We start from the raw sequence: 12,880 nt of genomic DNA on the forward strand, positions 1-12,880 counted from the left end.
TCCTCTAAAATCAAGAATACGGTTTATAATGATTGTGGAACTAAAAGAACAATGAAAATTAGTGTAATGATAGAGTATCTGGAGTTACAAATGCTCTCAATTTCAAGTTTCTTTTTAATCTGTAAAAATCATCTGGAGTTTGATAATATATTGACAGACGAGTTTCCTGAAATTTTCATCTATAATTTTTTCTATTTTAAAACTCTTTACATATGGTTGTCTTATATTTTTAACTCCATTGCTAACTACTTGAGGGCTAATTCAGATAAAAGTTTTAAGAAACAATTTACCTTAGCTTTCACTACACAGATAATATTCTAGACTTGAGGGAAAAAAGAAGGAATCTTTAAGAATGATTTAGGATACAAATCCCCCAATGAAGGATAAGATTGGTTGTTTCCATCAGGCCATCCCCAAACAGCTCATGGAATCTGCTGCTTGTTGATTTATGCTTTTACCTAGGCAGATGCTGCACTTGGGACCGAATTCCCAGCCTATGACGTGGGCACCTGGGGCTTCTCTATCTCAAGTTTCCAGAACACATTTGCATCCCTCCCCAAATTACTTACGTGCCACCAAAAAAAAAAAAAGTCATCTTTGTTGCCCCAAAATGAACAATACATTTTTTAATTACTCAGAAAAAAGCTTTTCACAGTGATATAGTTTGACTGTATCCCCACCCAAACTCCCAAAGTCTTCAGTCTGTTTCCACCTCCATCTAACTGTAAAACACATATGCTAGACAATGTTAATAGACTGATTTATTTCCTTCTATACTTTTCTAGATGCTCATAAATATGTACAAACCAAAAACATATCTAATGTTCTGAGTTTTTAAAAACAGGATAATACCCTACTGTATAATTTCCTTTCTAAAATTCTCACAGATTTTTTTCCCCAAAGGTTAAACATATAGCCCCAACTCATTTTTACTAATGACTGCATACCATTTATAGAAAAAATATAACATTTTCAACTCTTCACCAAGCCATCCACATTTTTGGCTATTTCAAATAATTTTATAATAAATTTCAATACACATAAAGTCTTATCTATTTAGTCACTAATTTCTACAGAATATATATCTAAATGAGTAAACCAATGGTTATTGAACATTTTAAATGTCAATGCGTAGAAACAAATCATTTTACCAAAAAATTACAGCAATTTATATTCCCATTTGGAATGAAAAAGAATGTGGATTTCTCCAAACCTTAACTCTTACCTAGCATACAATATAAGCTACTTTTCAACAGCTGGCTACCTGGTAGATCAAAAATAAGTCCTATTTTCACGTAAAATTGTGTGTCCCCAATGGGTATATTAGAGTAGACTTTATAAACATTCATCACTTGCTTGCATCTTTCTTCTGTTTATATCCTTTGCCTAGTTTTGTATTTCTTTATTTATCTTTTTCTCACCAACATTAGGAACTCTTCATATATTAATTTTATCAACACTTCATTATACTTGTGGCACATATTTTCTCTTGGACTATTTTTCCTTTCTATTTTGAGTTGTGTCTTGCTATTACTAATTAGTATTCACACTGTGAAACTCATCAATCATTTATGTATGGCTTCTGGGCTTCCTCTCTTACCTAAAACCTTGCCTACCTTTAGTTTACAAGGCTCTTTCCCCCAAGTTTCTTCTAATATGTTAATGGTTTTATTTTTACAGTTATCATTTTTTTCCCTGTGAGATTTATTTCTCTTTACGCTGTAGGTTAACAGTTTTAATTTTCTTCCAGATGTCGAATCAGTTATGACAACACCATGTAAGCCACTTCTTTGTAATGAACTGAAACACTAATTTTAAGTGAATAGGCAGATAATGAACTGAAACACTAATTTTAAGTGAATAGGCAGATATGTATACATGAATCTGTTTTGAACCCTCAATTATGTTTTACACAGAGACCATTCTTTTCTGAGCCCACTGGGCAGTATTGTGATCGGTATGGTTGTAAGACAAAACTTCTCAGAACTTTCCTTGCACTCTCATATATTTATACTTCCACTGGTCTTTAAAATAGTTTGATCCAGTTTGCCAAAGAAACAAACAACCAGCCACAGGATTCTGATTACAACCACCTACATTTTATATCCTAATTTGGGAGACAGTAATATTGTGATGATACTAAGCTTTTCAACAGAGGACCATGCCATGCCTTTTTATTCATCCTGAATTACTTTACATCCTCGTGATAAAATAATTTTCAGCAAACAGGTCTTGTCGTTTTGTTTGTTTTGTTGTTGTTGTTGTTGTTGTTACATGTATTCTTCCTGCTTTAAATGTTCTTACTACTCAGAAGTCAGTAGCCTAGCAAGACTTCCAGATCACACATGAATAAGAAAGCATAACATAACCTAACCATAACAAGGTAGTACTTTGAGGATGGGAGTGGTGTTAACTCCCTTGGTGGTCCCTTTTATCATTTCCCCTTAAACATAATCAGAAAACTCTCAAGAGTAAGCTTTGGAAAGCAAAGTAATCAAGGAGCACAGCCTAAAGCTCAACCCAATTTCCTGCTTCCTGACTATTTTCACAAACTAGACTATCCACTCAATCTATTCAACTCTCCCTTGAGTACCTACTTAGCTGAACACTTCCTGACCAGATGGCACACTTTTGACTGATAGCATCATTGATCCTTTCTGTCAGTGGGCTGACTGTTTAGGTGGTTTCCCATTCTTACCTAAATCAGTTTCCACTCATGAAACAGAATCAGTTTCCTCTAGAGCCCTTCTTCTTTTTGAATAGAGTTACTATTCTTAATTGCTCCCATTTTAGGCTCTTGCTCTGCTGAGATGTTCCTGGAGTCAGGTAAGTTGCTAATTCAGCATCACCAAATCACATAACCCAAACACAGCAGGCTTTTTAACTTAAAATTGTAAAAACTGATATATTTTCTAGCACATGTTTAGAAGAAGCAGTAAATAAAAGAATCTTGATCATCCAGCTCTCTTTATTCACTACTTTTTTATTTACAAGAAACATGACTTTTATAAAGTGACGTTTTAAATCTAAGGTTCAGGTTTTATTTACTTACACATTTTTTGGCAAAGTAATATTGGGGGAAGAATCGTTCAGACTTTCATTAGTTTGAGAGGGGAAGTTTTAGACTGTATCCTTCCAGATCCATCTCAGAAAACACTGGACAAACCAATTTGCCTTGACTTTGATGTGATATTCATTTACTGTCATACCATATTTTTAACTTCCTGGATATATTTTAATTTTTTATTAGAGTTTATGTTCTCTAAGACTAATTATTTCACTTTGTACGTTTAAAAGCATTAAATGTCAGGTCCATCAATGAATATGCCAAAGCTTCACTCATAGGAAATTTTGATTGCAAAGTTGTTTTTCTTTCCCTATAAAATATCTTTTCACGGAAGGCTGCCCAAAACACAGAGTCCAAAGGAATTACAACCATATTATAATATTATTTATATAATAAATACCAACACTCTGCTAGATAAGTATGAGTTTCTTTCAACAGAATTTAATCTTTAACTTTCATCTAGAAAAAGTGTTTAAAATGTCCCCAAACGCATGTCACAGAAATGGAATGTTTCTACCTGTTCTTTGACTGAGGCGAGGATGGCAGAGGTGGTTTCTGTTTCAGAGCCATCCCCGTTGGAGGTGTTTAAGCCGGGGCTCAGGGAACTCGTTTTCTCTGAGGCTGATGAAGGCTGGTCTGGGACAGGCATAGCTCCTGCAAGGCAAGAGGACACGATCAATACAATCAGATGTTGACACTAAACAGGTACAACTATCAGACCACTCTAAAGATACACACAGAAAAAAAGTAAAACTATGAGCTGCTGAGAAAGACCAAGACACAATTATAGAAGGGGGTTAATACAGTAAATTAACAGTACAAGTAAATGGAATGCTTTAACCTTTTATCACCCCCAACCAAATTCCAGAACACACTCCCACCTAGTGTTTTGTCTTGAGGTAAATGGGGAAAGAAATGATGAGAAGGAAAGAGGAGAGATTGTAAGAGTAAAGCCATAAAGGAGTATTGAGTCTGAGAAGCTAGTCCAACTACAAATTTATGACTATTTTAGGTAAATTTATAACCTGCCTATTGGTATATGTGGTGTTATTATATGTTTCCTCCTGGCTCATATCTCCTCTAGTCCCTGATGTAGTCTTGTGATGGTGTTGGGTGTGTCAGGTCTCAGGAGCAGGCCTCAGAAAGCAATTTCTCTGACCTTCCCCGCCCTCCTTTGACCTGCTCTAAGGCAGGACTCTAATCTTCGCTGCCTCCTTTCTGGTTATGGGTCATAAGACCCTCATTCCACAGAAGGTCCTGCCCCCATGCCCTGGGGGAAAAAATGCTGATGTCAAGAAGCCTCCATAAAACCAGAGGACTGGGATCCTAGAGCTTCTGGGGAGCTGACCATGTGGAGGTTACTGGAAGGTGGCACATCGGGAGGACTTGGAAGCTCTGCGCCTCTTCCCCCATAACTCACCCTGCGCAAATCTTCATCTGTATCCCTTGTGATATCCTCTGAAATAAACGTGTAAACACATGTGTTTCCCTGAGTTCTCTGAGCTGCTCTAGCAAATTAATGGAATCCAACCCAGGGACTGTGGGACCCCCAGCTGAAGCCTGTTGGTCAGAAGTTCTGAGGCTTGGACTTGCAGTTGGTGTCTGGGGGGATGAGACAGTCTTGGGGACTGAACCCTCAACCTGTGGGCTCTGACACTCTCTGAGAGTAGATAGTGTGGTAGATCGTGTCGGAGTGATAGAGTAGACAGTGTCAGAACTGAATTAAAGGACAGCCAGCTGTGTCTGCTGCTTGGCGTGTATGGGAAAAAATCCACACATTTGGTCACAGAAGTCTTCTGTGTTTGTTGTCGCTGTGTGAGAGCAGAAGAAAAACAGAGTTTGAGAGGGTTTTCCCCAAAACAGTATATTTCCAACTCAAAAGAAAATCTATCAGACATTCCCCTTTGTAAGAAAACCATACAGAAGCCATGATTAATAATTTACCAATAATTAAAGAGATACCTGAATTAACATAAGAAGCTTAGTATTGTGAAATACAGTCAATAACTAATCTACTCCACAAATATTTACCAAGTTCCTACTCTGTGACAGACAGCAGACAAAAACTGGCAAGGCCATTTGCCACAGTTGATTTTGTCTGAGTTTATTTATGAAAGAAAGCAGAAACTCAAATAATATTAGACCCAGTGCGTAAATGGATGCGTACGTACAGGTTAAAAACAACATTCTCAGAGTTGTTCCTATCATTCCTGCACAAACAAATGAGATTGCTGTGCTCTGAGTGTTGATGTCTCCCAAATTCATATGCTGAAATACTAATACCCAACGTGATGGTACTAGGAGGAGGGGCCTTTGAGAGGGGAAGAGGTCAAGAGGGTGGAGCCCTCATAAATAGGATGAGTCCATATAAAAGAGGCCTGAGAGAGACTTCTCAACCCTCCCACGATGTGAGGGCACAGCAATAAGACATCATCTATAAACCTGAAAGCAGGTCCTCCCCAGACACCAAATTTGCCAGGCCTTAATCTTGTGTTTCCCAGCTCCAGAACTTCAAGTAAATTTCTTATAAGGAAATTTGCTTATAAGGACCCAATTTATGGTATCTGGTTACTCTGGTCCCCGAGAGAGCCGCCATGACCTTGTATGGCCACCTCTCTACATGTCCATGGGTTCACAGGGGACTCTATGCAAGGTGATACGGTTTGACTATGTCCCCCTACAAATCTCATCTTGAATTGTAGCTCCCATAATCCCCACACGTAGTGAGAGAGACCAGGTGGGAGGTAATTAAACCATGGCGGCAGGTTTGCCCACCACTATCATATTCTCATGATAGTGAATAAGTCTCATGAGATCTGTAGCTCAAATGAACTAAAAAAGGGACTGAAGTATTTGTTATATGTATCATCTAGCAATGATCAACAGAGAAAGCAATAGTTAACTGAAGGTGATATTTACTAAGGCATTACAAAACCCTCATCTCAATAAAAGGCTGAGAGTAAATAGAAATTAGTTTCTTGCCTAAAGCTATTATATTACACATCCCTCCAGGAACCAGGGTTGCGTAAATATTAAAAGGTATTTTCTATTATATCTAAGCATCCTGTGATTTTCACAGTAACCTCTGCCCTATGTTTTTACCTGTGTCTAGTTAATAATTTAGAGATATGCAAACCTAAAAAGGCCCCATTACAGAATTTTACTTAAAATATATGTTAAGGAAAGCAATCATCCAAATTTCTTATGAATATTTCATCTAATTTTTGATTTGTTTTAATTTTATGAAGTACTTATAATAATATCACCAATGGGGATTGGAATAGCACTGGAAAAGTAAATCTGTTACAAACAGAATATGTGAAAAGGAATAATAATATCACCAATGGGGACTGGAATAGCACTGGAAAAGTAAATCTGTTATGAACAGAATATGTGAGAAGGTTTGGGGAAATAATATCAACAAGACAAAATCTGAGCAAAGAGTGAGAATCAGATTAAATATGATTTGGCAAAATGCAACCATAGCTAAAAAGTTTGAAGTATTGAAGGTGATGAATACCAACAGGATGAAAGAAAGAGATTTGCATAATTCTGGTGGTGTGTTAGGAAGAACATAATGAAGTGTATTTATGTATTCAACATGCTTTCTCATATGGTTTTCTTATTTGATCAAATCTCTTAATTATGTAGAATGTAAACAAGCAGTTCAGCAAATGTTGTGCCCAGATAAAGAGTGGAACCTATGAATTTCCACCTAGGGAAGGTTTCAGAGACGGTGGAAGACAGCAGAAAATAAGAATGAAGGACAACGCAGCTCTTGTGTGCACAGTCACCTCTGGTCCCCGAGACAGCTGCCATGACCTTCTATTGCCACCTCTCTCCATGTCCATGGGTTCACAGGGGACTCTATGCAAGGTGATATGGTTTGGCAATGTCCCCCCACAAATCTCATCTTGAATGGTAGCTCCCATAATCTAAACATGTAGTGAGAGGGACCAGGTGGGAGGTAATTAAATCACGGAGGCAAGTTTTGCCCATGCTGTTCTCATGATAGTGAGTAAGTCTCACGAGATCTGATGGTTTCAGGAAGGGCAGTTCCCCTGCACATGCTCCCTTGCCTGCCACCATGCAAGACATGTCTTTGCTCCTCCTTCACCTTCCACCATGATTGTGAGGCCTCCCCAGCCATGTAGAACTGTGAGTCCATGAAAACTCTTTTTCTCTATAAATGACTCAGTCTTAGGTATGTCTTTATTAGCAGCATGAGAATGGACTAATACACAAGGAGCACCTCATGCTGAGAAAGGAGGAGTCTCACATATTTTAAATTACCATTTTAATTTTTGTTTCCTTTACATTTTATTGGGCCCATGTTAATTCAGTCTCTGAGCCAGTATTACTATCAACATAGTTTTGCCAAAGAAATTGTTTAAGGGCCCAAAGTTATTAAGTTACATAAGTGGGCCCGGAACTCAGGCTTTCTGCCTTTTAATTTCTATTTCAATGTCCTTTGATGTGTCAGCCTATTTCCCGTAACCTGTACTGCCTCCTAAATGCTACTCTACTAACTAATTTTTATAAAATGTAACTCTTTAAAAGCGTAACAGTGACCTGTCATTAAAAAAATATGGGATTTAATAGGCACTGAATCAAGGTTTCTCCTCAGGCACTTGACAAGTGTGACCCACACAGTATGGGGAATAATTAGGCCTGTTTATCTACCTCCTTTCTCCTTACAGCAATAACAGAAAGAAGTGGAATCTTCAAGGCTTATTCCACCATACAGAGCTACTGCCACCTAAGGCAACCTCCATTCCTGAATGCAAATGACTTGGAATAATTTCCATGATTCATAATTTTTTAAATCCAAATTTAATTTAACTATTGGTCCTCACTGTGTCTGGACAGAAAAGACAATCACCTTCCAATTACAATCTTGTCAGCTCAGGGCACACAGAAGAGAGAGAGGAGATGGCAAAAGACCTGCCCCAGTGAATCCCTGAATGGCCTTAGGGTAAGTATAAAAAGTGTTAAGCCTCTACTTCGCAGTAATATAGCCAACTACTTCAGTCTTAATCACAGCTAATCTACTAAAAATTAGTATTTACTCTGTGCTAAATCCAGGAAATCTGGAAAGGATAGAGAAATAAAAAGCAAAAATCAAGAACAAAGGAAGAACAACCACCAGGAATTCTGCCATTCCAGATAAGTAAAATTACTTTGATGGGGATTTTGGTGATTATTTCTAATATAACTTATTCTCTACAACGATTTTTTACATAATAAGGTACTAATGCAAGGTTTTTGAATTTCTTTTGGCTCAGCAACATTTAATGAACAATTTCTTATATCAACAAACATTGTTCTACAGTTTAATTATAATGAATACTTAGTATTCAATAATCTGTATATGTTGAAAGTTATCTACCTGACTTTTATATGTGATTTTTACCTCATTTTTACATTCAATACATGGGTTCCCAGCAGTAGAATTGGCAAAATAAGGAATCTGTGCATTTTTCGGCCTTTTGTTAGCCAAAGTCCTGTTGCCAGGCTGGTCCAGTCTGCCCGCCCACTGGAAAGGTCATGAGAATGTGACCTCACCACAGCATTAACCACACGATCTTCATTATCCTTTCGGGCTTTTGCTAACCTGATATAGAAAAATACACCCCTTTGACTTTGTTTTTATTTGACTATGAGTATAGTGTACATTTTACACAGATTTATTCATCCTGTACAGCACTTCTTGCTACCCTTGAAGTGGTTACCATGTAAGAAGTCTTCCTACACACAGCAGAATTATAATCTGCAAATACCCAAGCTGCATTTTGGACAGACCTATCTTCCACATGAGCAAAAGAGACAGCAGTGAGGTAAGAACAGCCCTAAATTTTGGGTGGGTTCTTCTAGCAGAACTTGGTACCAGCAAGTCCTATGTCCAGAAAATAATAAAACAACAATCCTAGCAGTTTCAGGGTGCAAGTCACTCTGCTCTATGCCCACACATGCATGAGCAGTGTTACGGACAGAACTATATTCCCCAAATTCATATGCTGAAGCCTTAATCCCTATGTGACTGTATTGAAGATGGAGCCTTTAGGAAAGTGATTAAGGTTAAATTAAGGTCACAGAGTGGTGGAGACCTAATATAACATGACTTGATGTGCTTATAAGAAGAGCAAGTAGCATCAGAGGTCTCTCTTCCCCTTTGCATACACATAGACAGAAAGCCATAAGTAGGCACAATGAGAAAGTACTGTCAACCAGCCAGGAAGAGAGGTGGCCTCCTAGCACCTTGATCTTGGACTTCTGTTCTCCAGAAATACGAGAAAATAAATTTCTGTTATTTAAACCATTCAGTCTGCAGTATTGTGTTATGGCGGCACAAGCTGACCAACACGAGAAAGGTTCAATTTTCTCAACTTTCTTTCCCTTAATTCCCCTGTGGGCTGGGTGCAGAGTCTTGGGAACTGACAGAAGCAAGGTAAAACATCTCTTGGTATCATCTTCATCTAAAATGAATCACAGGTCTCAGGAGGAGGAACGTGTCCCAACTTTGCTTCAAATCAGCATACCGGGATAAAGCAAAGCTTACAAAGGGATGTACCCCATTGTATGAAATAAGCCTACAGAATAAAACAGTATCTTAAACATATCCATAATACTACCACTTTCATAAATGATGCAATAAGAAATTCAGAAAAATTGGCCTGCATGACAATAACAGCAAAAGCAGGTAGGCCCTGCACGCCGAGCCTTCTTCTCAGTTTGAACTCTTATAACTATAGGTAATTAAATGTTACGATGTCCAAATGAATAGTCTAAACTTTTCTTTCCCAAATAGGAGTCTCTATAAATTTACATGACACTTGGCAACATGCTAGAATCTTAACTGCATTTTGGAAGGCCAAACTCTCTCGCCATCAATGCAGAGACAACATTCAATGTCATATTTTATTGACATCCATCACACACACACAAACACACACGCAAATTCTTACTGCATATTTGAACTTGTTCTTTCTTTTGTCACTTCTGCATCGCAACTGATGACTTACACATCAAGACATGGTCATCTTCAACAAAATAAATGATGATGTCTGCATCACACAACCATCCAATTAAGTGACACACCCAGCATTCTTGTGTCACCGTTACTTGTTGGTCTCCTCCTCTCCAATTTGCCAGTAAGTTCCTTTGGCCATTTATGGGTTTTGCTCCTTCTTAGCTGCCCTCCCCTCTCTGTAAGCCACGACCTCTTATCCTTCCAATTCTCCTCTCATTCTGTCACTCTTGGGGTCCTAGGGTCTTCAGGCTCTGAAGTCACATGCTTCAAATTCCAGCATTTCCAAACTCCAAGCATGCTGTGGGAAGCTAGATATTTCCTCAGTTAGACTTGCACTACAGCAGCCCCACCCACACATGACTATCTACATTTTAATTAAAATAACATTAAAAAGTCAACTATTCATATTTCAACTGCTCAATAGCCAGAGATGGCCAGTGGGTACACTATTAACAGTGAAAAGTGGAAGATGTCCATCACTGCAGAAAGTTCTACTGATGGCCCAAGTCTATGCCCAGTAGTAAACTCTCTGATGTAATCTTCTATTCGCAGCTGAATCCAGGCAGGAGAGGTCTTGAGACGTGGTCAGATTACCAGGATAATTGGAAGGGAGAACTGGTGGGACACTTGAAAGATTCTATGTGGATGTGAGCCACAGAGAGAGGAGTCCAGGTGAGTCCAGGGGCTTGGCCTGAGTGACCGGCCATCAGCCAAGATGTGGGTGGAACAGACTTGGGGCAGGGAAAGGCAACCTTGCCTGCAAACTTTCAACCTGAAATCTACCTATGACTCTTCTGTGCTGCTGACATCTGAGCAGCTGAGCTCTCTGGCCAGAAACCACACTCTGATGTCAGTCAGGGAATGTAAAGATTGAGAGCTAATTATGACGAACTCACAGCTAATATCATATGGAATGATCAAAAACTGGAAGCATTCCCTTTGAAAACCAGTACAAGACAGGGATGCCCTCTCTCACCACTTCTATTATAGTGTTGCAAGTTCTGGCCAGGGCAATCAGGCAAGAGAAAGAAATAAAGGGTATTCAATTAGGAAATAAGGAAGTCAAATTGTAACTATTCGTAGATAACATGATTGTATATTTAAAAAACCCCAATGTCTCAGCCCAAAATCTCTTAAGCTGATATGCAACTTCAGCAAAGTCTCAGGATACAAAATCAATGTGCAAAAATCACAAGCATTCCTATACACCAATAGCAGACAAACAGAAAGCAAAATCATGAGTGAACTCCCATTCACAATAGCTACAAAGAGAATAAAATACCTAGGAATCCAACTTATAAAGGATGTGAAGGACCTCTTCAAGAAGAACTACAAACCACTGCTCAATCAAATAAAAGAGAACACAAACAAATGGAAGAACATTCCATGCTCATGGATAGGATGAATCAATATCATGAAAATGGTCATATTGCCCAAGGTAATTTATAGGTTCAATGCCATCCCCATCAAGCTACCAATGACTTCTTGACAGAATTGGAAAAAACTACTTTCAAGTTCATATGGAACCAAAAAAGAGCGCACATGGTCAAGACAATCCTAAGCCAAAAGAACAAAGCTAGAGGCATCACACTACCTGACTTCAAACTATACTACAATGCTACAGTAATCAAAACAGCATGGTATTGGTACCAAAACAGATATACAGACCAATGGAACAGAAAAGAGGCCTCAGAAATAATGCCACACATCTATAACCATCTGATCTTTGACAAACCTGAAAAAAACAAGCAATGGGGAAAGGATCCCCTATTTAATAAATGGTGCTGGGAAAACTGGCTAGCCATATGTAGAAAGCTGAAACTGGATCCCTTCCTTACACCTTACACAAAAATTAATTCAAGATGGATTAAAGACTTAAATGTAAGACCTAAAACCATAAAAACCCTAGAAGAAAACCTAGGCAATACCATTCAGGACACAGGCATGGGCAAAGACTTCATGACTAAAACACCAAAAGCAATGGCAACAAAAGCCAAAATAGACAAATGGGATCTAATTAAAATACAGAGCTCATGCACAGCAAAATAAACTATCATCAGAGTGAACAGGCAACCTACAGAATGTGAGAAAATTTTTGCAATCTACCCATCTGACAAAGGCCTAATATCCAGAATCTTCAAAGAATGTGAATGAATTTACCAGAAAAAAACAACTCCATCAAAAAGTGGGCAAAGGATATGAACAGACACTTTTCAAAAAAAGATATTTATGCAGCCAACAGACACATGAAAAAATGCTCATCATCACTGGTCATCAGAGAAATGCAAATCAAAACCACAATGAGATACCATCTTTGGTAACAACAGATGCTGGAGAGGATGTGGAGAAATAGGAATGCTTTTACACTGTTGGTGGAAGTGTAAATCAGTTCAACCATTGTGGAAGACAGTGTGGCGATTCCTCAAGGATCTAGAACTAGAAATACCATTTGACCAAGCAATCCCATTACTGGGTATATACCCAAAGGATTACAAATCATACTTCTATAAAGACACATGCACATGTATGTTTATTGCAGCACTATTCACAATAGCAAAGACTTGGAACCAACCCATATGTCCATCAATGATAGGCTGGATTAAGAAAATGTGGCATATATATACCATAGAATACTATGCAGGCATAAAAAAGGATGAGTTCATGTCCTCTGCAGGGACATGGATGAAGCTGGAAACCATCATTCTAAGCAAACTATTACAAGGACAGAAAACCAAATACTGCATGCTATATACACTGAGTAGTATATAGAAACCATCATTCTA

The 12,880-nt window shown here is 38.3% G+C and overlaps 1 protein-coding gene across 1 annotated transcript in view; it reads right to left on the bottom strand.

The window, feature by feature from the left end:
* Positions 1-12,880, bottom strand: part of CTNND2 (catenin (cadherin-associated protein), delta 2) — a 1,004,786-nt gene that overhangs the window by 827,666 nt on the left and 164,240 nt on the right. Inside the window, exon 2 of the mRNA XM_011978063.1 lies at positions 3,585-3,721. Within this exon, the coding sequence (XP_011833453.1) occupies positions 3,585-3,716 (132 nt within the window). The 5' untranslated portion in view covers positions 3,717-3,721. The remainder of the gene's footprint in view (positions 1-3,584; positions 3,722-12,880) is intronic.

Source organism: Mandrillus leucophaeus, unplaced genomic scaffold (assembly GCF_000951045.1).
Source record: "Mandrillus leucophaeus isolate KB7577 unplaced genomic scaffold, Mleu.le_1.0 Scaffold188, whole genome shotgun sequence".
NCBI classification, from domain to species: domain Eukaryota; kingdom Metazoa; phylum Chordata; class Mammalia; order Primates; family Cercopithecidae; genus Mandrillus; species Mandrillus leucophaeus.